At 41.2% G+C, this 27,936-nt stretch overlaps 1 protein-coding gene across 1 annotated transcript; it reads left to right on the top strand.

Moving 5' to 3' along the window:
- Positions 1–2,874: 2,874 nt before the first annotated feature.
- On the top strand, positions 2,875–7,558 carry LOC128662530 (uncharacterized). Its single transcript, XM_053716313.1, has 2 exons — positions 2,875–3,622; positions 6,767–7,558. The coding sequence occupies exons 1-2, from the start codon at positions 2,875–2,877 to the stop codon at positions 7,156–7,158; spliced, it is 1,140 nt and encodes a 379-aa protein (XP_053572288.1). The 3' UTR covers positions 7,159–7,558.
- The last annotated feature ends 20,378 nt before the right edge of the window (positions 7,559–27,936 follow it).

Below are 27,936 nucleotides of genomic sequence, written 5' to 3'. Positions count from 1 at the left end.
TTTTACGTACCAAACCTGGTTTTCTTCCTAAGGTTGTTTCAAATAAGAATATTAATCAGGAAATTGTTGTTCCTTCCTTGTGTCCTAACCCTTCTTCTAAGAAGGAGCGTATGTTGCATAATTTGGACGTGGTCCGTGCCTTAAAGTTTTACTTACAGGCAACTTAGGATTTTCGTCAATCCTCTTCATTATTCATTGTTTATTCTGGAAAGCGTAGGGCTCAGAAAGCTATGGCTACCTCTCTTTCTTTTTGGCTGAGAAGTATCATCCGTCTGGCATATGAGACTGCTGGACAGCAGCCTCCTGAAAGAATTAAGGCTAATTCTACTAGGGCTGTGGCTTCCACATGGGCTTTTAAAAACGATGCTTCTGTTGAACAGATTTGTAAGGCTGCGACTTGGTCGTCCCTTCACACTTTTTCCAAATTTTACAAATTTGATACTTTTGCTTCTTCTGAGGCTATCTTTGGGAGAAAGGTTCTTCAAGCAGTGGTGTCTTCCGTTTAGGTTCCTGTCTTGTCCCTCCATTTCATCCATGTCCTATTGCTTTGGTATTGGTTTCCCACAAGTAAGGATGAAATCAATGGACTCGTCATATCTTTGTAAAAGAAAACTAAATTTATGCTTACCTGATAAATTACTTTCTTTTACAATATGACGAGTCCACGTCCCACCCTGTTATTTAAAGACAGGTTTATTTTATTTTTTTGTAAACTTCAGTCACCTCTGCACCTTTTTAGCCTTTCCTTTTCTCTTCCTATAACCTTCGGCCGAATGACTGGAGGGGAAGGGAGGGGCTATATATACAGCTCTGCTGTGGTGCTCTTTGCCACTTCCTGTTAGCAGGTGGTTAATATCCCACAAGTAAGGATGAAATCTGTGGACATATCGTAAAAGAAAGTAATTTATCAGGTAAGCATAAATTTAGTTTTTTCTTATTCTCACTATCAATGTAATCGGCAATGCAATTAAAATGGCAAACGGTATTCGTATATCAACCATAACCAGTTGTAATAATATACAATATCTGAGATAGCTAACCAAATAAGGGGTGTATTACAAGTGGTGGCTCGCTGATAAAAATTAGACATATAAATATTCACAAAAAATATTTATAAAGGTTTAAAGGTATATGGCTATGTATTTGACTGCAAAAGGCAGTGTAGGGCACAATTGGGCCTGGAGCAAAGCTAAGGGTTAAAGCTGAAGGGAGAGATAGGAGAAGAGGGCTGGCTAGGGAGGTTAGTTGCAACAATGTTGCATGCAAGGGAGGGGCCCACTACTCACCTTAAAAGTGGGGATCATCAGCTTCCTGGCCCTCTTCTTCCTGGAATCCGGTGCAGACGAGTTCTTTCTGTTATTGTTCAGGGTGATTTTTAATTTCTGTGAACAATGCAGCGATCCAGACGATCAAAACTCCCTCCACAGCGCTTCCACGAGTTGGTGTTTGAGAAACCTGGATCAGACAGACAGAAAAAACAGATAAGTGCACTAGATAGTATTGAAGAATTTGATGATATATTACCACCTACACAGTACACTAAAAGGCTAGGCCTTGTGCTTAAAAAACACAGATTAGTCACACAGTTAGTAGGTTGGATATTCATGCAACTAGTGATGGAGATAATTCAGCCTATGTATCAGCTGCAATGGCTAGGCCTGATGTGACATCGGCCTGTCTCCATACTCAGGAACAATTGCCCTCACTGCAAATAGATGGCCATGAGGGTGATTTGGGGGTTGAATTGCATGGTTCTACTACTAGGCCTCAAGCCTTAGGTACTCCATCGGGCAGGCCACATGCACAGGCTGTGGCCTATTCGGAGGGCATGGCCTCCCCAACTTCCAGGCCTATTTCTGATAGCCCCCCAGCCATAAGCAATCATGATATGGCGCCCTCATACACGGCCCACGTGGCAACCCCAGGCCCTTCCACCTATTCGGGCCCTCAAACAGTTTCTTCTCTGGCCCCTCTGGTAGGCCATGACTTGCCCCCAGGCCCCGGTTTGGCTTTCGCTTCCCCCTCAGGCCGCATGGCTCAATTAGGCCGCATGTCGGAAACCAGGGCCTGTTTTGGGCCTTCAGTCCGGCCTGGGCGACTTAACTGGTTCACATATCCCCGTTTTGGGGCCTTTAATCCGGCCTGTGCCTGGGCGATGTAGCGGTCTCAAATGTTCCCCCATCCGGCCCTTCTATGCTGTCCTCCGCACACCATCCGGTACCTTGTCTGCCCTTATTTGCTGCCCCCAGCCATCCGGTAATCTTACCTGAATCGGCGGTCTCATTTCTCATATCCGCGATCCCACCGTCGGCTGCGTCGGCTGCGTCGGCTGCGTCGGCTGTCTCCTCGATCCTGGCTTCCATCATGGAGGCGATGTCTCCGTCGGGTCCTCCAGCTCCTTTTCACGTGATGCCGGTGTCGGGTCCTCCAAGCCAGGCCGCAGGTCCTCCAAGCCGGGTAGTAAGTGCGCAACCGGAAGTTCCGGTCACGCGCCCCTCCATTTCCGGTTCCGGTTTCGTCGGCCACAGCAGCGTCGGGAGTCCAAGGGAGCGGCCGCATACTCATCAGCTACCGGAAGGTGAGCACCAGCAGAGGATGTCGGTCGGGGGAGGGTTAATAGGCCGCAAGGGAGTGCAAGTGCGGCGGCAGCGGGCATCTTCATGGGTCATTAGCAGGTTGGCGGCAGTAGGTAGAGGGCACCATGATGCTGGAAGATGCCTTATTATTACCGCAGGGTTCACCAGAGGCTTTAACACAAGGAGAGGTGTTACCGCTAGGGGTAATAGATTAACTCATTTGGGTAGAGGAATTCTATCAAGCGCTAACGCGCTAGGACAAGAGATAGGCAGTCAGTTAGGTGGGCAAATAAGTGCTATGGAATCACGCCAGATGCACGCCCAGGCTCCAGGACAATACAATGTCGCGCTTGAACACGCCAAAGGGCAGATGCACACAGATAACAGGACAGCTCATACTCAATTTAGCGCAGCATCACATACAACCAGTAGCTGCACGAATCCTCAAAGTATGAATGTACAATCTGTGTCAAATGCAGGTATTGCAGGTATGAATGCACAATCTGTTTCACACACTAGGATTTCAGGCATGAATGTGCAATCTGTTTCTAAGGCAGGTAGGTCAGCTATGAATGTGCAATCTGTTCCAAATAGAGGTCTGTCGGCTATGAATGTGGCAACATCCCAATTGCAAGTTGGTGGTGTCAATGCAGTGCATGGAACATTGGGTCATGATGCGGTTGGGAACCATAACATACAGAGTTCAGCTGGGGGAGGTGGTGTGTCAAGGAGAGTTTCTAGTGTTGCGAATGCCAGCATGAGTGACCAGAATGCATCAGGCTTGGGGTCTACTAACCCTCCCTTTACCGGTGTCCGTAGTGCTCGCGATCTCTTCTCTTTGTTGCAGACCGCAGCGCAGATGGAACCGCAACAGGTTGATATGCCTTCGGCTTCGTCTACTTCTACTTCAGCGAATCCTCCTGAACAGGCGGGTTCATCGTTACAGCGAGGAGCGTCTACCGACTCCAATCAACGGGAAGATGCTTCAAGGCCTGATCCTTCTGCTTCAGGTCCGGAGTCTCAGGACAATGCAGTTGCCGTCCCCGGTAAGTCCTCCACATTTACACATGACCGACATGACCTGGTTGACTCATCCCTTTCAGACTCTGAATGTGACAGCGACACCTCATTGGGGCTGAGGGGTAGGGGTCAGAAGCGCATGTTTGCAATGCTTAAGAAAATGTGGCAGGTAATACAGTCAGGTTCAGTTGGGAACATAGCACAGACGCAGCTGGCGATAGCTCCACCCGATTCCATGCAGGACAACACTTCCCCAGCGGACCTACGTCCACCAATTAATTTCGTTACCATGTACACCCCCTCTTTGCACGGTCATTTGAAACCAAAGACCGTTAAAAAGATACAGCAGGGCTAATATGTTAACATATTTGAATTATCTGCTGAGGCATGTAGACAGAGGGAGAAAAGTGCCGATGGCACTGGACCTAAAAGGTTCAAACGTCCTGAAACATTTGAGGAGTGGTTAATCTGTTTCAGAGTTTTTCACTTCTTGTTACTTAGAGAAATACCCTGGCCAGTGTCATGCCATTCTTAAATACACTGACAATATACACTGGATCCAGAGGAAGTTTGGTGATGGGGCATGGAGAGAGTACGATGCGGAATTCAGGTAGAAGATGGCTGGTAATCCAGTGCTCACCTTCGATACCACTGACACGCATCTTTGGCAGCGCCTTGGCTCTCATGGGTCCTCCTCCTCCTCCACCTCCTCTGGCAATCAGTCCTTTCCTGCTTCCAAAGCGAAGCGCAGGGGAGGTACCTGCTGGGCATTTCAAGATAGCAAATGCGACAGAGGTAACTCATGTGCATTCAGGCACGTGTGCAGATACTGTGCCAGGTCACACGCTGGGAGCGAATGTGCCAGAAAAAAGGATTCTGCGTCCGGTAGAGCACAGAACAAGTTTTTTCCAAGGCTTTACTGAAGGTTTTCATATACCAGTGACAAAAGCCATTAAGGGCTCTAGATGCTATCGTAACCTCAAATCAGCTTACCAATACCCAGCGGTTGTTAGGGACAAGCTGAATAAGGAAATCACAATGGGCCGCGTAGTGGGTCCTTTTCCTTCCCCCCCCCCCCCCTTTTGCCGATTAGGGTCATTTCACCATTAGGTGTGGTACCTAAGAAGGAATTGGCCAAATTCCGTCTAATTCAGCACCTTTCCCACCCCAGAGGCTATTCGGTCAACGATGCCATTGACCCAGAGCTTAGCTCAGTGCGATATCAATCTTTTGATAGCGCACTGGAATTGGTGCGGGGGGCTGGTGCGGGTGCCTTGTTGGCGAAATTGGATATTGAATCCGCCTTTCGCCTGTTGCCCTTGCACCCTTCATCATTTTATTTGATGGGTTGCAAGTTTCAAAAGGGGTTTTATGTGGATAGGTGCTTGCCCATGGGCTGTGCGATCTCTTGCGCATTATCTGAAACCTTCAGTACATTCTTGCACTGGGTTTTGGCCCAGCAGGCGGCATCACGTTCCTGGGTATCGAAATCGATACCATAGACAAACTTTGCGGGCTGCCTTCTGGTAAAGTCCAGGACATGCTTGAGGCGGTTGAAGCGGCGTTTCCATGGTAACCATTACACTTAGGCAGTTACAGTCATTGCTCGGCCTTCTTAATTTTGCAGGCAGAGTTATCCCCATGGGGAGAGTCTTCAATCGGAGATTGGAGGCTAAGCTAAAGGGCAAACTCAGACCTTCTGAAAAAATTTGGGTTTCTGAAGGTATGAGAGCTGATCTGCGAATCTGGAAGACTTTTCTTCAGCATTTCAATGGGATTCGATTATGGCGATCCGAACCCATTTCCAGTCAGTTGTTGCACTTATTTACCGATGCCGCAGGTTCAAAGGGTTATGGAGCATATTTCAAGGGGGAATGGAGCGCAGGTCCTTGGCCGCTAGACTGGTCAGCCTGGGGCCTAACACGTAACCTTACCCTCTTGGAGCTCTTCCCTATAGTTTTGGCTATCGAGCTGTGGGGCAACAAATTCGCAAACAGGACTGTTAACTTCTGGACAGATAATCTCAGTGTCGTCCACGCGGTGAATGGTCTTTCGGCCACATCTGCGGCTGTAGTTTATTTATTGAGACATCTGGTGTTACGCTGTCTCAAACTTAATATCCAGTTTCAAGCACGTCATGTCTCGGGGGTCAATAATGTCTTAGCAGACGCGCTATCCAGGCTTGATTGGGTGACGTTTCTCTGTCCCGGATATCCTTGCTCCCTCTAGTGCAGGCGTCACTTTTCCCCCAACACATGGCGCTCCTACGTCAGACTTTGGCACGAATGGGAAGAGTTTTTGCCGACGTCAGAATGTGGAGGCTGCTGAGGCGTCTCAGGACACGCTTTGTGACTGGCTCGTGAGTCTTTGGCGCGTGGGCGCTCGGCAGGGAGCTGTTCATTCTCGGTTAGCGGCATTATCATTCTTTTACCGTACACTCGCTTTGCCGGATCCAGCTAACTCAAAATTTGTGCGTCAGGTTGTTAAAGGTTGGGGCACGCTGCAACCACAACAAAAGGACTCTAGGGAGCCTATCACGCACGACCGGCTCGAGCGGCTGGTGGACGCTTTGCCGCACATCTGCTCAACTCATTACGAGTTTTTATTATTCAGGGCTGCATTTGCACTAGCCTATTCGGCAGTGCTACGAATAAGCGAGCTCGTAGCGCCTTCTAAGTCCAGCACAGACAAAGGTCTACAATTTGGCCATGTCAGAGCCGGAACGGATTTACTGTTAGTTTATTTGCCGTGATCAAAGACTGATCAAGACGGCAAAGGTGCATGGATACGTATATCCCAGTCCGATGGTCACTGCTGCCCTGTGAGGGCAGTGAACCAGTTTCTAGAGCATAGGCCAGCGGAACAGGGCCCCCTGTTAATTCACGCTAATGGGACTTCACTCTCGTTCCAGTTTCGTAGAATACTAGCTAGGGCTGCTGCCCATGCAGGCTTAAATGTGTCTAGAATAGCTCCCCATTCGTTTCGCATAGGGGTAGCTACTAATGCTGCTTTGAAGGGTTCTTCAGTAGAAGCCATCTGCCGTCTGGGTAGATGGCGTTCTAATAAGTTTAAAGGTTATATTCGACCGGTTGTTGAATAATGTGTTTAGTTTCTAATCCAAGGTTGTTGATTAGTGTTATTTCAGTTGCTAATCCCATGTGTCTTTGCAGGACCTGTCAGCGGCGCCAAGAGGATCTGGATCGTGGGGCACTCCTATGTGCATTGGGCCTCCATCCGTAGTTCCGCCCTTCCGGGGGGACAGAATTTGGGCTTTCCTTTCACCCTAGATTCAATTAGATGGTTAGGGGAGAGAGGGATGTGTTGGCCCGCGCTTCCATCGCGTATTCCGGAGGCCCTAGTACGCTGGGGTAAACCTCATGTTATAATTCTCCATATAGGGGGCAATGATTTGGGCGCCATTCCGATCTTGGAGCTAATCAAGATCATGCAGGCGGATATCGCTTGGATCAGGGCTCGGATTCCGAATGTGTTGGTCGGTTGGTCCAACATAGTTCCCAGGCTGGAATGGCATCACATGTCTAGCCACAGCGCTGCTTACTAGGTCAGGAAGAAGATAAATTCCTCAGTTGCTAGAACCGTCATGGGTAATGGGGGATTCGTAGTTAAACACGAATCCCTTACAGCCGACAAGGTCCATTGTTATAGAATGGATAGGGTTCATTTAGAGACAGTTGCCCTAGATATTTTTATAAAGGACATTCGTAAGGCCATATTAACCCTCCTTTAAGTCCGGTTGGGTTGTGTTTGTCTTTTATTGGTTGGCGGCACAGTTATCATCTCAATGCTATCTGGTGGCGGGAGGTAACGGCCCTGTTGCCTTGGAAAGGGTGAACGGGGGGAGTGATGACCAGTCTAAAAGTGAGAGGGGTGGATAGCCTCAAGTGCATGTGAGGTGCCCCTCCTTCCCCTTGCGGGTGGGTCACGTGATCTCATTAACCCCTTAGTAGCAATTTTACTATGAGCAGAGGTCCCGCTCTGCTGCAGTTTCTGTTTGGGCCGTTTACCTTCTGCAGTGCTGGGTTGTCATTATAGCATTCGTTCAGCCGCCATCATAACCTTGTTGGTTTCCATGGTTACTTATTTAATTAATAAATGTTTAACCTGTGACGGTTAAAAATTTTACCCACAAAAAGTTGTTGTGTTTTTATTATAGAGTTAAGTTGTTATATGTACCCTTCTACGGCTAGCGACCGATAAGCATTTAATCCCTTAAGGCAGTGTAGGGCACAATTGGGCCTGGAGCAAAGCTAAGGGTTAAAGCTGAAGGGAGAGATAGGAGAAGAGGGCTGGCTAGGGAGGTTAGTTGCAACAATGTTGCATGCAAGGGAGGGGCCCACTACTCACCTTAAAAGTGGGGATCATCAGCTTCCTGGCCCTCTTCTTCCTGGAATCCGGTGCAGACGAGTTCTTTCCCCTCCCTCCCTTCCCTATTACAAGATTGCTTCCAAATTTATTTTATTGTGCTAGGCGCTAAGAATGCCTTCTCAGGCTAACTTAGTAGCCACATAGTCAATTGAGCATTTCCAAATTTAAATTTTTCCCCTAGTTGGCGACGGGTATGCCTATTCAGGCTAACTTTGTCAGCCTCTTTAGTTATTGGGCGTCTACCATATCCAGTCTACCTGGCTTTTGGCGGCTGAGTAGCGGATCCCCTTTTCTAGGGGGTAGTCCCTATTTTATACCCTCTCGGCGGGAGGTAACGGCCCTGTTGCCTTGGAAAGGGTGAACGGGGGGAGTGATGACCAGTCTAAAAGTGAGAGGGGTGGATAGCCTCAAGTGCATGTGAGGTGCCCCTCCTTCCCCTTGCGGGTGGGTCACGTGATCTCATTAACCCCTTAGTAGCAATTTTACTATGAGCAGAGGTCCCGCTCTGCTGCAGTTTCCGTTTGGGCCGTTTACCTTCTGCAGTGCTGGGTTGTCATTATAGCATTCGTTCAGCCGCCATCATAACCTTGTTGGTTTCCATGGTTACTTATTTAATTAATAAATGTTTAACCTGTGACGGTTAAAAATTTTACCCACAAAAAGTTGTTGTGTTTTTATTATAGAGTTAAGTTGTTATATGTACCCTTCTACGGCTAGCGACCGATAAGCATTTAATCCCTTAAGGCTATCATAGATATGTATGTGTCTAAATAATAATTCCATAATAAAATTTTAATAATGTGTTTTACTGTGTATTTACTGTAAATATTTAACATTTTCTTCATATACAGGTATATTATTTTTATTGTAAATAGATATTTATATATATATATATGTATATATATATATATATATATGTTCATATAGATATATAGGTATAGATATATATTTTACATTAACATAGATATATTTAGAAATATATATTTAATAATAAAAATGACATTTTTTTCTATGTGAAGAATGTAAAAGATGCGTAATGCGCTTCAGGTTTTGCAATGTAGGTCTAACCCGGTGTCGGGTAAGCATACATGAAAACTTATTTATCTCAAGGCGTATTTTTGAAATATTAAATAGAAAATATTAAAAATAATAATAACTATTATAGATACTGTAAAAAAATATATAATCCATAGAATATATATATATATATATATATATATATATATATATATATATATATATATATATATATATATAGTCGGGTTAGCTCGCGAGCGATAAGTGTTAGGTTTTTTTTTTCTACGCTCGCAATTGAAGTCTTTTGGGTGAATGCGTTAATGTTCTTGCAATAACCAAAGTCTTGAAGTTACTTTTACTTTCAACATGTTATAGCACGCAAAAAGATTACTTCTATTGAAGTTTACGTTTACACTCGAGCGGAAGCACCAAAGAGCGCACCACTTGTAATTTAGCCCTAAATGTAGTAAAAAAACATGTGAAACGCCTCTCTCTTTTTTCTAGAATTCAAAACAAATTAGGGTTATTAAGAAGGTAGCAGTACTTTCGTATAAAAAAGAAACTGGACATCTCAACAGCTATTTGACTGAAAAATGAAGAAAAAATGAAGCTATAACCAGCCATGAATATAACCAGGGCAATATCATCCAGCTAACCAGGACAAGAAAATGCACAGATTTACTCATGTTTCAGTATTTACTAGCAAAATGTCAACAATAAAAAGGAAGACATTGTAAAAAACAATTCATATGAGTTCTGCAACATTTTGCTGACATTTAGATAGTGAATTAATATAACGCATTGATGTACATTTAGTATAAGAGCAGAGCCCTGTTCTGTGTGGAGCATAGCATATGGCATTGCAATACTAGCATGGGATGGTCCTAAAGGGAAGGATATCAATTGCAAAGACACAACGAGAGAAGAGAACATTCCTCCTGCTCACTGCTACTGTCCCAGTATCTATGTATTCACATCAATTACAACATGGTGGCCACTGGTATCCCCATAAACTTACCTGTTATGAGGTTCAGAAGCTCCAGTCACCTCGGGAGTGGGACAAATGCACATATTCATCTGCTTTCTTCGTCGCCACTTCCACAACTAATTGCTGTGCGACTGCCCAAGATTATAAACGCCCCCTTTGATTAAAGGCCTAACTGTATACATGAACAAGGCCTACAAGATCACTCTGTTGCCACGCACACTACAGGGAACATTGCTCCTGTGACATTCCTACTATTTACTGTGATGCAGTAGCTACTATCTAGCATGTATATAGGCTGGGCATTAATATATGCAACATTACAATTGACTATCTATGCACATATTCTCTGGTTTTCCTATATAGCTGTATATAATAATATTTATAATATTAGTATTTAGAGGAAAACCATACCTTTGTTTTTTTAAATGGCTAATTATTTTAATGTTTTTATTATATATTAACAGGTTTTGATAAATTTAGGAAATTATGTATGCGCTATGTTTGTTTCTAAGGTTTTTGTTTTTGCATATTTAACATATTTTATGTGAACTTTGTTTTTGTCAATTTAAAGGGCCATTTTAATTGAAAAATGACATGCTTTAATACGTTAAAGAATGTAATTTTAACACCAGCATCACTGCAGTGCCATATGTTTAACCCCAGCAATTTTATATTACCAGAGCCCTCTGCGGAGTTAGGTCCCCTATTTCACAATGCAATGTCATTTTGTTTATTAAAATCCCCCCACCACAAACAAGTTTTCAACAGAAAAGCTCCTGAAAAAGCCTTTTTGTGTGTTAACTACCTGTTTTCAAAATCGAAAGAGGGAGGAAACCCCAGCTCCTGTGCTTTCTTTACTGAACGCACGGTCATGAATGCTCGTTCCAGTTTACAAGTTCAATAATGTAGGTGCAAGTACTTTGAAATGGACTCTTGTCTTTGGACTTGGCGTGCATGAAGCAATATCCCCTATAAAAATAGTCACAAAGGTGCAATCTCATTTTAGGGTCTCCTAGGTGTTAATAATGTAGCAAGGCAGTGGGTTTTAAAGTTTAAATAATGTTAAAAAAATGTAAGTTCTTTCCATAAAATCCTGTGATCGGCATCTTGTTTTCAGTTCATGCCCAAATGGAAACGGCGCTTCAACAAACGATAGGAATAAATATCTTTAAAAACAATGTAAAAATGACCATATAGAGATAAAAAATGGTGTACAGTCTGTCCATCATGACAACCTAAACGATTCATAAAAAAAATCAGAGAGTTTAGCAGTGGTGAGGCTGTGCAAGCCCCTTTTAAAACCCAATTTTAAAGATACCAGTACTGTTGGTGACAATCATGATTCAAGTGTTATAATCAAATATGAAAATTAAAAATAAAAACACACCATTTGTAGATGTTGGGATCCTGAAGTGACTTTTCCCTGTAGATCCCCTTAGTTACACATATGTATATAAACGCATACATATGCAGATACACTGTATACAGTCTCTTCAATAGGGATGAATAGAGCTTTAATGAATTAATACCATATATGTTAGTAAACCTCTATAAAGTCTCCGGTGGCCATTTCAGAATGTTTTACACATGAGCAAGGTAATAGACTGTTGCCCTTATGATTGATGAGTTATCAAGTGCCTAGAGCTATTGAATTTGGAAAGGTGTTGAAAAGTGACTGGAAAATGGATTGTGGTCACTGAGGACTATTCACCCCAAACAAGTAATAGGCTTTTATCGAGAATCCAAAATCCCATTTGCAAGTGAGTCAAAGAGCCGAAAATACCATATTATGATCATGCTGAAATGAAAACATAATTTATGTAAGAACTTACCTGATAAATTCATTTCTTTCATATTTGCAAGAGTCCATGAGCTAGTGATGTATGGGATATACAATCCTACCAGGAGGGGCAAAGTTTCCCAAACCTCAAAATGCCTATAAATACACCCCTCACCACACCCACAATTCAGTTTAACGAATAGCCAAGTAGTGGGTGATAAAGAAAGGAGTAAAAAGCATCAAAAAAAGGAATTTGGAAATAATTGTGCTTTATACAAAAAATTATAACCACCATAAAAAGGGTGGGTCTCATGGACTCTAGCCAATATGAAAGAAATGAATTTATCAGGTAAGTTCTTACATAAATTATGTTTTATTTCATGTAATTGGCACGTCCATGAGCTAGTGACGTATGGGATAGTAATGCCCGAGATGTGGAACTCCACAGAAGAGTCACTAGAGAGGGAGGGATAAAAATAATAACAGCCATTTTCGCTGAAAAAATTAATCCACAACCCAAAATATAAGTTTATTCTCATAAATGAAAAAAACATAATTTATGTAAGAACTTACCTGATAAATTCATTTCTTTCATATTAGCAAGAGTCCATGAGCTAGTGACGTATGGGATATACATTCCTACCAGGAGGGGCAAAGTTTCCCAAACCTTAAAATGCCTATAAATACACCCCTCACCACACCCACAATTCAGTTTAACGAATAGCCAAGAAGTGGGGTGATAAGAAAGGAGCGAAAGCATAAAAAATAAGGAATTGGAATAATTGTGCTTTATACAAAAAAATCATAACCACCACAAAAAGGGTGGGCCTCATGGACTCTTGCTAAAATGAAAGAAATGAATTTATCAGGTAAGTTCTTACATAAATTATGTTTTCTTTCATGTAATTAGCAAGAGTCCATGAGCTAGTGACGTATGGGATAGCAGATACCCAAGATGTGGAACTTCCACGCAAGAGTCACTAGAGAGGGAGGGATAAAATAAAAACTGAAATTATAAGCAGAAGAATCAAACTGAAACAGCTGCCTGAAGTACTATTCTACCAAAAACTGCTTCTGAAGAAGAGAAAACATCAAAATGGTAGAATTTAGTAAAAGTATGCAAAGAAGACCAAGTCGTTGCTTTGCAAATCTGATCAACAGAAGCTTCATTCTTAAAAGTCCAGGAAGTAGAAACTGACCTAGAATGAGCTGTAATCCTCTGAGGCGGGGATTAACCCGACTCCAAATAAGCAAGATGAATCAAAAAGCTTTAACCAAGATGCCAAAGAAATGGCAGAAGCCTTCTGATCTTTCCTAAAACCAGAAAAGATAACAAATAGACTAGAAGTCTTTCTGAAATCTGAGTAGCTTCAACATAATTTCAAAACTCTTACCACATCCAAAGAATGTAAGAATCTCTCCAAAGAATTCTTAGTATTAGGACACAAGGAAGGGACAATAATTACTCTACTAATGTTGTTAAAATTCACAACTTTAGGTAAAAATTGAAAAGAAGACCGCAAAACCACCTTATCCTGATGAAAAATCAGAAAAAGGAGACTCACAAGAAAGAGCAGATAATTCAAAAACTGTTCTAGCTGAAGAGATGTCTAAAAGGAACAATACTTTCCATGAAAGTAATTTAAATGTCCAAAGAAAGCATATGATCAAACGGAAGAGCCTGTAAAGCCCTCAGAACCAAATTAAGACTCCAAGGAGGAGAAATTGGCTTAAATGACAGACTTGATACGAACCAAAGCCTGAACAAAACAATGAATAACAGAAAGATTAGCACATTTTTCTGTGAAAACAGCACAGAAAAAGCAGAGATTTGTCCTTGCAAGGAACTTGCAGACAAAAACCCTTATCTAAACCATCCTGAAGAAACTATAAAATCCTAGGAATTCTAAAAGAATGCCAAGAGAATTTATGAGAAGAGCATCAAGAGATGTAAATCTTTCAAACTCGATAATAAATCTTACTAGACACAGATTTACGAGCCTGCAACATAGTATTAATCACTGAGTCAGACTAAGACTAAGCGTTAAATCTCCATACCATCAAATTAATAATTTGAGTTCCTGATGAAAAAAATGAATGTTAAGATATAAGGTCTGGCCTTAATGGAAGTGACCAAGATTGGCAACTGGACAACCTAACAAGAACCATATACCAAAACCTGTGCGGCCATGCTGGAGCCACCAGCAACACAAAAGATTGCTCCCTGATGATTTTGAAAATCACTCTAAAAAGAAGAACCAGAGGCGGAAAAATATAGGCAGATTGATAACTCCAAGGAAGTGTCAATGCGCACACTGCTTCCGCCAGAGGATCACCGGACCTGAATAGGCCCCTGGGAAGTTCCTTGTTTAGATGAGATGCCATCAGATCTATTTCTGGAAGCCCTCACATCTGAACAATTTGAAAAAACACATCTGGGTAAAGACCATTCTCCCGGATGTAAAGCTTGATTGACAGAGATAATCCGCTTCCCAATTGTCTATACCTGGGAAATGGACCGCAGAATTTAAACAGGAGCTGGATTTAGCCCAAGCAAGTATCCGAGATACTTCTTTCACAGCCTAAGGACTGAGAGTCCCACCCTGATGATTGACATACACCACAGTTGTGACATTGTCTGTCTGAAAAACAATAAACGTCTCTTTCTTCAAAAAGAAGCCAAAACTGAAGAACTCTGAAAAATGCACGGAGTTCCAAAATATTGATTGGTAATCTCGCCTCCTGAGATTTCCAAACCCCTTGTGCTGACAGAGATCCCCAGACAGCCTCCCAACCTAAAAGACTTGCATCTGTAGTGATCATGGTCCAGGTTGAATGAACCGAAGAGACCCGTAGAACTATATGATGGTGATCTAACCACCAAATCAAAGATAGCTGAACATTGGGATTCAAAGATATAAAAAGTGATATCCTAGAATCCCTGCACCATTAATTCAGTATAAAAAACTGGAAAGGTTTCATATGAAATGAGCAAAGGGAATCGAATCCAATGCTGCAGCCATAGTACCTAAAACTTCCATGCATATAGCAACTGAAGGAAATAATAGAGACTGAAGGTTCCGACAAACGGAACCCAATAAAATTGTTACTTGTCTGCTAGAGACAAAGACATTGACACAATCTATCTGGAAACCTAAAAGAGGTGAGCCTTGTTTGAGGAATCAATGAGCTTTTGATAAAAAGATCCTCTAACCATGTCTTGAAGAAACAACAAAAGTTGAATCATATGAGATTCTGCAGAACGAAAAAACTGAGCCAGTACCACGAGACCGTCCAAATAAGGAAACACTGAGAACCTTGAAAAGATCCTTAGAGCTGTTGCTAGACCAGAAGGAAAAGCAACAAATTGAATGAATCTCAGAAAATGAAAATAATCTGAATGAAAACAGAAAATGAAGATATGCATCTATTGTAAACAAATAATGCCATCACTGACCAAAAAGGCAGAATAGACCATATAAACACCATTCTAAAAGATGGTATACTTATATGACAATTCAAAAAGATTTTCTATCTTTGGGATAATGAATAGTTTTGAATAAAACCCCCAAACCCTGTTCCTAAAAAGTAACTGGTATAAATACCCCAGAAAACTCCAGGTCTGAGCAGCGCCTCGAGCCCCAACGGGTGACCAGCCGCGCTTCACAAGTATCCAATACATACAGGTCTGAAACACACTTCAGGAAAGTGTGAGCATTACTGGAATAGCTGGAATATGTTAGAGAAGAAAATACTTCTCACAGACGGTTTTACTCTGAATCCTATTCTGTATCCAAATCTAAGAAGTTTGGACCGAATTGAACAAAACAAATTTTTTTTAAAAAAGTCTTAACCTGCCCCTTACCAGCTAAGCTGGAATAAGAACTGCACCTACATTCAAATTTGGGGAGCTGACTTTGATTTTTTAAATGGCTTAAATTGAATGAAGAAAACTTCCTATTATAAACATGTTACTTGGGGAAGAATTTAGAATTCCGTTCCTTAGTAAGAAAAAAAGCTTAAAATTTAGCCTTAGAACTCAATCTTGAAGCCCAGAGTAACAGTTGAAGAATTCAATCCAATTGTGAACCAAATAATTGATTACCTTGGAAAAAAAGAAATATGGAATTTAGAAATCAAATTAGCATTCCAAGATTGAAATCACAAAGTTCTTCTAGCTAAAATAGCTAAAGACATAGATTAAACCTCATTTGCGAAAATATCAAAAAATGATGACACAAATGAAATTATTATCATGTTGATCAACTTAACAATGCTAAACAAATCATAATCCGATACTTGTTGCACTAAAGTTTCCAACCAGAAAGTTGAAGCAGTTGCAACATCAGCCAAATAAATTACAGGTCTAAGAAAAGTACCTGAAAATAAATAATTTTCCTTAAATAAGATACAAGTTTCCCAAGGAAAAAAATAAATACTATTTGCTATAGGAATAGTAGTATGTTTAGCAAGAGTAGAGAGAGCCCCAATAACTTGGGGGATCTTCCTCAAAACTTAAAACTAACTGCCGGCAAAGGATACAATTTAAAAACCTTTAAAGAAGGAATAAAATAAATTCCCGGCCTATTCCATTCCCTAGTATCAGGAACTGGAAAAAAACCTCTGAAGAAACCACAGAAGGTTCATAAGCAGAATTTAAATGTTAGCTAGTCTTAAAATCAAAAGAACTAGTTACTTCAATATCCAAAATAATCAACACCTTTTCAACAAAAAACGATTGTACTCTTTTTAAAAAATAAAAAAGTAGATTTGTTAGTGTCAATATCTGATGAAGAATATTCTGAATGAGAAAAAACACCATCAGAGAAGGATAATTCAGTATGTTGTTGGTCATTTGAAACTTCATCAACTAAATGAGAAGTTTAAAAAAAGACCTAAAAATTTAATTAGAAGGCGGGATAGCAGACAAAGCCTTTATGCTAGAATCAGAAAAATATTCTTATAAATTCCTAAGTATATCTTGTACATAAGATGTAAAAAGAATAGCAATAGATAATGCATAAATACTAATGGACTCTGCATGTAAAAGTTTATCATAAAAACTTATTACAATCCATAGCTAAATATAAACATTCATAACATTAAAATAAATGAACTTAGCTTTAGTAGGACTGATAACAGTCATCAGGAATCCCTCATTATTTTCTGATACAGGAACAGCTTTTGAAATATCTTGCAATATGTAATAGAAAAAAACAACATATAAAGCAAAATTATCAAATTCCTTAAATGACAGTTTCAGGAATGGGAAAAAATGCAAAACAAACAAGCCCCAAGCAACCAGAAGCAACAAAAAAAGTGAGACTGAAATAATGTGAAAAAAAAAATGGCGCCAAGTATGACGCCCATATTTTTTGGCGCCAAGTATGACGCCCACATTTTTTGCCGCCAAGTATGACGCCACATCCTTTGGTGCCAAAAACGACGCCCACATTTTTTGGCGCCAAAAAACGTCTAACACACATGCGTCAAAAAATGACGCAACCACGTGAAAAACTTCCGGCGTCAACTATGGCGCCGGAAATGAAGACATTTTGCGCCAAAAAAAGTTGCACCAAAAATGACGCAATAAATTGAAACATTTTCTGCCCCCGCTAGCCTAACAGCCCGCAAGGAAAAAAGTCAATTTCAAATTTTATGGTAAGAAAAAAATTCTATTCATATGCATTTTCCCAAAAAAATGAAACTGACAGTCTGAATGAAGGAATTCTGATTATCCTGAATCATGGCAAATATAAGTTTAAACACATATATTTAGAACTTTACATATAAAGTGCCCAACCATAGCTTTGAGTGTCATAAATAGAAATAAGATTTACTTACCCTAAGACACTCATCTACATATAGTAGATAGCCAAACCAGTACTGAAATGAGAATCAGTAGAGGTAATGGTATATAAGAGTATATCGTCGATCTGAAAAGGGAGGTAGGAGAAGAAATCTCTACGACCGATAACAGAGACCCTATGTAGAATCTAGCACAAACTTACTTCACCACCTCCATGGGAGGCAAAGTTTGTAAAACTGAATTGTGGGTGTGGTGAGGGGTGTATTTATAGGCATTTTAAGGTTTGGGAAACTTTGCCCCTATTGGTAGGAATGTATATCCCATACGTCACTAGCTCATGGACTCTTGCTAATTAAATGAAAGAAACTTAAACATAAGCAGAGGAATCAAACTGAAACAGCTACCTGAAGAACTTTTCTACCAAAAACTGCTTCCGAGGAAGCAAGTACATTAAAACAGTAGAATTTAATAAATGTGTGCAAAGAAGACCAAGTTGCTGCTTTGCAAATCTGATCAACTGAAGCCTCATTCTTAAAAGCCCACAAAGTGGAGACTGATCTAGTAGAATGAGCTGTAATTCTCTGAGACGGGGCCTGACCCGACTCCAAATAAGCCTGAATAATCAAAAGCTTTAACCAGGATTCCAAGGAAATGGCAGAAGCTTTCTGACCTTTCCTAGGACCAGAAAAAGACAACAAATTGACTAGAAGTCTTTCTGAAATCTTTAATAGCTTCAACATAATATTTCAAAGCTCTCACAACATCAAAAGAATCTAAGGATTTCTCCAAATAATTCTTAGGATTAGACACAAAGAAGGAACAACAATTTCTAAATTAATGTTGTTAGAATTCACAACCTTAGGTAGAAATTTAAATGAAACCCGCAAAACTGCCTTATCCTGATGGAAAATAAAAAAAGGAGATTCACAAGAAAGAGCAGATAATTTGGAAACTCTTCTAGCAGAAGAGATGGCCAAAAGGAATAGCACTTTCCAAGAAAGTAGTTTAATGTCCAAAGAATGCATAGGCTCAAACGGAAGAACCTGTAAAGTCTTCAAAACCAAATTAAGGAGGAGAGATTGATTTAATGACAGGCTTGATATGGACCAAAGCCTGCACAAAACAGTGAATATCAGGAAGCTTAGCAATCTTTCTGTGAAATAAAACAGAAAGAGCAGAGATTTGTCCCTTCAAGGAACTTGCAGACAAACCTTAATCCAAACCATCCTGAAGAAACTGTAAAATGCTAGAAATTCTAAAGGAATGCCAGGAAAATTTATGAGAAGAACACCATGAAATATAAATCTTCCAAACTCAATAATAAATCTTCCTAGAAACAGATTTATGAGCCTGTAACATAGTATTAATCACTGAGTCAGAGAAACCTCTATGTCAAAGCACTAGGCATTCAATTTCCATAACTTCAAATTTAACGATTTGAGATCCTGATGGAAAAATGGACCTTGAGACAGAAGGTCTGGTCTTAGAGGAAGTGACCGAGGCTGGCAACTGGACATCCAAACAAGATCTGCATACCAAAACCTGTGAGACCATGCTGGAGCTACCAGCAACACAAACAATTGTTCCATGATGATCTTGGAGATCACTCTTGGAAGAAGAACTAGAGGCGGGAAGATATAAGCAGGTTGGTAACACCAAGGAACTGCTAACACATCCACTGTCTCTGCCTGAGGATCCCTGAACCTGGACAGGTACCAGGGAAGTTTCTTGTTTAGATGGGAAGCCATCAGATCTATTTCAGGAAGACCCCATATCTGAACAATTTGAGAAAACACATCTGGATGGAGTGACCACTCCCCGGATGTAAAGTCTGATGGCTGAGATAATCCGCTTCCCAATTGTCTACAACTGGGATATGAACCACAGAAATTAGACAGGAGCTGGATTCCATCAAGAAAGTATCCGAGATACTTCTTTCATGGCTTGGGGACTGCGAGTCCCACCCTGACGATTGACATTTGCCACAGTTGTGATATTGTCTGTCTGAAAACAAATGAATGGTTATCTCTTCAACAAATGCCACACCTGAAGAGCCCTAAAAATAGCACGGAGTTCTAAAATATTGATTGGTAACCTCGCCTCTTGAGATTTCCAAACCCCTTGTGCTGTCAGATATCCCCAGACAGCTCCCCATCCTGAAAGACTTGGTTGGATGAGCAAAAGAGGTTCCTTGAACTATATGATGGTGATCTAACCACCAAGTCAGAGAGAGTCGAACATTGGGATTTAAGGATATTAATTGTGATATCTTTGTATAATCCCTGCACCATTGATTCAGCATACAAAGCTGGAGAGGTCTCATATGAAAATGAGCAAAGGGGATCGCGTCCGATGCTGCAGTCATGAGACCTAAAACTTCCATGCACATAGCTACTGAAGGGAATGATTGAGACTGAAGGTTCGACAAGCTGAACCCAATTTTAGTTGTCTCTTGTCTGTTAGAGACAGAGTCATGGACACTGAATCTATCTGGAAACCTAAAAAAGGTGACCCTTGTCTGAGGAATCAAGGAACTTTTTGGTAAATTGATCCTCCAACCATGTCTTTGAAGAAACAACACTAGTTGATTCATGTGAGATTCTGCAGAATGTAAAGACTGAGCTAGTACCAAGATATCGTCCAAATAAGGAAACACTGCAATACCTTGTTCTCTGATTACAGAGAGTAGGGCACCAGGAACCTTTGAAACAATTCTTGGAGCTGTCGCTAGGCCAAATGGAAGAGCGACAAATTGGTAATGCTTGTCTAGAAAAGAGAATCTCAGAAACTGATAGTGGTCTGGATGAATCCGAATATGAAGATATGCACCCTGTAAGTCTATCGTGGACATATAATGACCTTGCTGAACAAAAGGCAGAATAGTCCTTTATAGTCACCATTTTGAAAGTTGGCACTCTTACAAAACGATCCAGAACTGGCCTGAATGAATTTTCTTTCTTTGGTACAATGAATAGATTTGAATAAAACCCCAGACCCTGTCCCTGAAACGGAACTGGTATGATTACCCCTGAAAGCTCCAGGTCTGAAACACACTTCAGAAAAGCCTGAGCCTTTACTGGATTTGCCGGGATGCGTGAGAGAAAAAATCTTCTCACAGGAGGTCTTACTCTGAATCCTATTCGGTACCCTTGAGAGACAATAATCTGAATCCATTGATTTTGGACAGAACTTGCCCAAATGCTTTGGAAGAATCTTAATCTGCCCCCTACCAGCTGAGCTGGAATGAGGGCCGCACCTTCATGCAGACTTGGGGGCTGGCTTTGGTTTCTTAAACGGCTTGGATTTATTCCATCTTAAAGAAGGTTTCCAATTGGAACCAGATTCTTCGGGGGAAGTATTGGATTTCTGTTCCTTATTTTGTCGAAAGGAACGAAAATGGTTAGAAGCTTTAGATACCCTTAGGTCTTTTATCCTGAGGCAAAAAAACTCCCTTCTCCCCAGTGACAGTTGAAATAATTGAATCCAACTGAGAACCAAATAAATTATTACTTGGAAAGAAAGAGATAGTAATCTAGATTTAGATACCATATCAGCATTCCAATATTTAAGCCACAAAGCTCTTCGAGCTAAAATTGCTAAAGACGTAGATTTAACATCAATTTTGATGATATCAAAAATGGCATCACAGATAAAATGGTTAGCATGTTTAATCAAGTGAACATGCTAGACAAATCAGGATCTGTTTCCTGTTGCACTAAACTTTCCAACCAAAAAGTTGATGCAGCTGCAACATCAGCCATAGAAATGGCAGGCCTGAGAAGATAGCCAGAATATAAATAAGCTTTCCTTAGACGTTTACTAGTTTTAACATCAAGATGACTAGTTTTCTCAATATCCAATGTAATCAACACCTCTTTTAACAAGGAACGAATATACTCCATTTTAAATAAATAAGTAGATTTGTCAGTGTCAATATCTGAGGTAGGATCTTCTGAATCAGATAGATCCTCATCAGAGGAGGATAATTCAGTATGTTGTCGGTCATTTGAAAATTCATCACCTTTATGAGAAGTTTTAAAAGACCTTTAACGTTTATTAGAAGACGGGATAGCAGACAAAGCCTTCTGAATCGCATCAGAAATAAAATCTTTTATATTCACAGGGATATCATGTACATTAGATGTTGAAGGAACAACAGGCATTGTACTATTACTGATGAATACATTCTCTGCATGTAAATGCTTATCATGACAACTATTACATACCACAGCTGGAGATGTAATCTCCACAAATTTACAATAGATACACTTAGCTTTGGTAGAACTGTTATCAGGCAGCAGGGTTCCAACAGTGGTTTCTGAGACAGGATCAGATTGAGACATCTTGCAAATGTAAGAGAAAAAACAACATATAAAGCAAAATGATTAATTTCCTTATATGGCAGTTTCAGGAATGGGAAAAAAACGCAAACAGCATAGCCCTCTGATATAGAAAAAGGCAAGAGGCATATAGGAATAAAACAAAAAGGAGAGTACAGCAGCAAAGGAATCAAGGGCCAAAAAAGTAAAACCAAGTTTACCTTTATTAAAACAGTTTTTTGTATATGGGCATTAATTTATGGCCTGTTTTGAACTGGAATACTCATAACCTGCATTTACACATTTCCATTGGCCCTTTAATAGTTTCAAAAAAAGTTTCAGAAAAAGTTTCAAAAAAAGTCTCAAAAAGTGTGTCTGCAGCTTATGTGCATATGTGCATACACATATACATATATTTTTTGTAATGTGTTTTTCTAACTATTATTATTATTTTTTCTTCACTCATTATATATGCAATTTAGAACAGATGTTGTATGTTTTGTGATAGATGGATTTTCTTATGTATATGTGTAGTCATAGGTTCATATATATATATATATATATATATAATTTTAATTTATATGTAATTTTATTTAATCACTATCAGGTGTATCTATCCCTTTAAAAAGGGAGTGTTTACACTCAGTAACTTACCCTATGATTAAGTGCTCAACTGAGCACGAAACTAGTCAGGGAAGTTCTTTTGTGTACTTGTGCAAACTGTTTCAATAAAGGTAAACTTGGTTTTACTTTTTTGGCCCTTGATTCCTTTGCAATAGTGCTGCTGTACTCTCCTTTTTGTTTTATACTTTTTTCGGCTACACCGGCCGTCATTTAACAGCATGCACCACTTGTGACCTGTGTTTTATTGGTATCACTCCGCCTCTGCCTCAGCTCACGGACCCTGCCGGAACTACCGCATCTGCAGTGACCTGTTTCTCTGTGTTTGTGAGGCATATAGGAATGGTGATTTAAATAATTAAATTATTTGGCGCCAAGTATGACGCACAACGCAAACTGAAATTCTTTTGGCGCTAACAACATCCGGAAATGACACACTCGCGTCATTACAGAAGCACCTTGTACAAGGAAATCAGCGTCAACTAAGATGCCTGGAAATGACGAACTTGCGTCACCGGACGTACCTTCGTGGCAAAAAAATTCTTGTGCCAAGAATGTCGCAATAAACATCAGCATTTTGCACCTCACGAGCCTAATTTTGCCCACGAAAATTTAGTGAAAAAGCAGTCAATTTGGAAAAAAGACTAAACCCCAGGTAAGAAAAAATATTTTCCTAAATATGTTTCTCCCATATATGAAACTGAATAGTCTGCAAAAGGAAATATACATAAACCTGACTCATGGCAAATATAAGTACAATACATATACTTAGAACTTTATATTAATACATAAAGTGCCAAACCATAGCTGAAAGTGTCTTAAGTAATGAGAAAACATAGTTACCGAAAGACACCCATCCACATATAGCAGATAGCCAAACCAGTACTGAAACAGTTATCAGTAGAGGTAATGGAATATGAGAGTAAATCATCGATCTAAATAAGGGAGGTAGGAGATGAATCTCTACGACTGATAACAGAGAACCTATGAAATAGATCTCCCGCGAGGAAAACCATTGCATTCAATAGGTGATACTCCCTTCACATCCATCTGACAGTCACTGTACTCTGAGAAGAATTAGGCTTCAAAATGCTGACAAGTGCATATCCACGTAGAAATCTTAGCACAAACTTACTTCACCACCTCCATAGGAGGCAAAGTTTGTAAAACTGAATTGTGGGTGTGGTGAGGGCTGTATTTATAGGCATTTTGAGGTTTGGGAAACTTTGCCCCTCCTGATAGGATTGTATATCCCATACATCACTAGCTCAGGGACTCTTGCCAATTACATGAAAGAAATTAGACTTTTTGGGCAGAAAAAAAAGCTAAAAGAGCCAAAGCCTATAGATTGTGATGGAGGTCTAAATGCGCTGTTGTTGTATAGCGGCCCTGTAAATAGATCCACTAGGGAGGGCTTATAAACGTTAAAAAGGATAATACAGTAATCTACAGTTGCATAATGAACGTTTTATAAAATGTTTATAAATAACTAGTGAAGCTAAGCTTTAACTGGGAGATCTCACACATGTCCAAAGATCCTTTGAGAATAATTTAGGTATAGTATAATATTATATCTCTGACTGCCTTGTGTACAGCTTAGAAACAGCTGTTCAAAAAACCTAAGGAAGCAATTTAGGACCAAGCTAGGGTAATGACATTGTTTAAGTTAATAGAGCTTGAGTTCAAACCCCTGCTTAATCACTTATTGCTATTGCAAACTTCAACTATATAATATTGTATACACAACCGCAGAGTACCTTTTCATATAGGCAAATTGTCAGAATGAGGATCACATAGAAACAATTAACAGCTGTATAATACTAACTGAAATTAACTGATATACGCCACTTAAACAAAAGAGTAAGAGTCTTTGTGGTATGACTTGATAAGTCTATGGTAGCTACACGACTTGTTGTGTTCATCCCATCCCAGATGGCCAGGGTAAGTAAATTCCTCCACCAGACTTCTAAACTGTCTGCGGACATTGTCCCCAGTAAAATCTCTCTTCCTCTAGCCAGAGGTACAACTTATTTGCGGCTTTCAATATGAGTCTGCTCATTGCTTGGCTGGCGTAGATGTTTAGCTCAGCAGTTTTGCAAGCGGTAGACGGGGCAAGTAGGTCCTTTACATTGCGCTGTGTAATCTCAAAGTCCGTCTCTTCAGTTGGGTTAGTTATACCTTCAGGGTCTGTTTCTGTTATTCTCCATTCTGTAGTCAAAGTAGGTGTTGAGCGCTAGGGCTTCCAGGGAACCTCTCTGGTGTAGGCTGCTACACAGCTGGTCTTGTAGTGATCGGGCTCTTAAGAATCTGCTCCCTAAGGTTGAGAAGCCATCTTTAGACCTTGCTTAAAGGCCTCCTGAAAGCCATCTAGAAGGTTGCCCAGCTCTCTGATGATGTGGGTTACAGATGGCATGGTGCTCCTATAAGGTAGTGAGACCAGGGAGGATCAGGCAGCCAAAATTGAGCCCTGTCGCTATAATTCACGTGTGTAGGGAAATGGCTTTGCACGAGGGCTCTTGTCAGTCTACTGAACTTGGAGGTTTTTGCCGTAGAGTATAAATCTCTAAGATATTGACCTGATAGGTTTCTGGGGCTATTAAACTCCCAATATTGGTTAAAAATAGGATCCTGAACGGTCGCTAAGTTTCATTTTGTAGAAATTGAAGCCGGAGCTGCTGAGATGTTGCTACCATTCAGTTCAGGTGCTGGCTCCGCCCCCCTCCCCTTTAATTTTTTTGAGCACGGTGTGCAATTTATTTTACCTGTGCAATTTTTGGCCAATTGAACAAATTTTGTGTACATTTTAATCTGGAGTGTAGTCAGACTTGAAAATGTTATAAAATGTAATAACACACATACATAAACTCTCACACATATCCCCCCTCTATTAAACGCTTCCTCTCTCTCACACACTTTCCTCTCTCACACACTTTCCTCTCTAACACTCTACCCGCTCTCTTTCTCACACACTCCCTCTCTCACTTACACACTCTCCTCCTCTCTTACACTCTCCCTTTCTCGCACACTCTACCCCCTCTCTCTCTTTTGCTCTCTCACACACTCCCTCTCTTATTTACACACTCTCCTCGTCTCTTGCACTCTCCCTTTCTCTCACACTCTACCCCCTCTCTCTCACACACACTGTCCCTCTCTTATTTACACACTCTCCTCCTCTCCTACACTCTCCCTCTCTCTCACTCTACCCCCCTTTCTCTCTCTCTCTCTCTCTCTCTCTCTCTCACACACACACACACACACACACACACACACATTCCCTCTCTCACTTAAACACTGTTCTCCTCTCTCACACACTCTCCTCCTCTCTCACTCTACCCCCTCTCTCTCTCTCTCTCTCTCTCTCTCTCTCACACACTACCTATCTCACTTACACACTCTTCTCCTCTTTCACTTACACACTCTTCTTCTCTTTTATTTACACACTCTCCTCCTCTCTTACAATCTCTCACACACTCTACCCCCTCTCTCTTTCACACACACTTCCCGCCTCTCTCTCTTACACACTCTCCTCCTCTCTTTCTCTCCCTCTCTCTATCTCTCCCTCTCTTGCACACATTCCCAACCACTCTCTCACAAACTCACCCCGGTCTCTCTCACACACTCACCCCTCTCACTCTCCCACACCCTCCCCATCTCTCTCATTTGTGAGTTGATCCTGCTACACAAATTAACCTTAGAGGGGCTGGATCAGTACAAGTAGTGTTGGCAATAATGTAGTCCAGCACCGACTTGGACCCAAAGAAAGAGGGTACTCCTTAGAGTGACTGCCACACTCAGCAATAGTAATCCAAAATAAAGATAAGGATAGCTCCTCTGTAAAAAATCCAAATGTATTTTATTTCATGAACAGGATCAGACAAAAAACACAATGTTTCGGGGTCAGCAGCCCTTAGTCATGTGCTAACAAACACTCATACCACACCTGTTTAAATAGGCTAAGCCAGGTAGTTAACCCTTTCAATAGCTTCCAATGAAGCTGGCCCATAAAAGATATTGCCTTACTGACCTCTACTGGCCCAGGGTGGAATGACATGTAAATTTAAAAACAAATATATGAAAGCCTCAAAGGATATGTACATATTCAACAGATCATCCACAATAGCATAGTATATAAAAAAGAACAGGCATTGATGGTTTCCGGAGGAGGAGCCTGTGCATGAGACTGTGCTGCACAAGCCCTGTCCATCTCCTCCGTGCAATACACTTTGGCGGTACTCTGCGCGCCAGGTGCCCTGCAGCTGCGGAGGATCATTGCAACCAGCTGGGACACTGCTGGAGGAACCTACACAGCGCTGATACATCTTAGCGCTATAGGATATCAACGGTGTGTTGGCCCCTGAGAAGATTATCCCAAGGAGAGGCTACACACAGGTTAAGATCTCAAGAGGCAGTCCCCCCCTCCCACCGGTGCTGCGTGAGGGGGGTAGATAGACAGCCTGAAAATAACACAGAAGGATTCAACGGAGCTTCATTCCCCCCCCCCCTCCTTCCATCTGGATCACGACCGGGGGGGTAAGAGGTTAAGGAGAGAGGACCAGATAACTCTCAGAAATTTACTCTGCTTACCGGATTGAGGTGACCACTCTCTTGCCGCTTTTGGGTAACGGAATACCCGATCTCCAGCTGGGTCCTAAGTGGCATGGAGACCCTTGCTTGTGAGTGGGTGAATACACGGAAGGTGGAGGCAGATTAGTACACGCCCTGAGCTGACAGAGAGTCGGCAGCTTCCCGCGCCAGAGTGAAGTTTGCGGTCCGGAGGAGGGCTGCTCCCTTGAGGTGGTGTTGGCTTCTGAGACGTGCCGCTGCTGTCCTCCCTTAGGAAATATCGGGACACACTTTGTATGCTTCATTCTCCCTAAAGGAATTGTCGCCTAGGCCAGGAGAGCATAGGTCACCGTTGCAAGACACGGCTCTGGGTGGCTATTCCCATTCAGACCTTGAGAAACTGCAAGTACACTGCAAGGAATTTAATGTGTGCAAAAAGGTACTGTTTTCTGGCATTGCTACACTAACTCCTTTAAGCTAACACCATTGCTTATTAACCCCTTTCTGACTTTGGCTAAACAAACACGCTAGAGACTGCTCAAAATTAGTGCTTATTGATAAGTGGAGTGCATGATTACTCTTACATACTGCATAGGATTCACTTTTTGCAAAGGAATAATTCTTAGTAACTGGGGGCATAAAACTATTCCAGCAATACCCAAAGTCAACTTGTATACTTGGCCATACTAAGTACTTAAAGTTAAGGGAAGTATATGCAAAAAATCTAATCCATCTTAAGTAAAAAGAACCCATTATGCCAACTGTTGATCATTAATGTATTAACTATCCTAGCTAACATTTAAGGCTGACTAACCTTGCTTAAGATTTTTGCATAAATATTGTGTTAAGAGTTTACA

This window comes from Bombina bombina, chromosome 1 (assembly GCF_027579735.1).
Source record: "Bombina bombina isolate aBomBom1 chromosome 1, aBomBom1.pri, whole genome shotgun sequence".
NCBI lineage: Eukaryota > Metazoa > Chordata > Amphibia > Anura > Bombinatoridae > Bombina > Bombina bombina.
This window is presented reverse-complemented; position numbering and strand designations above follow the sequence as displayed.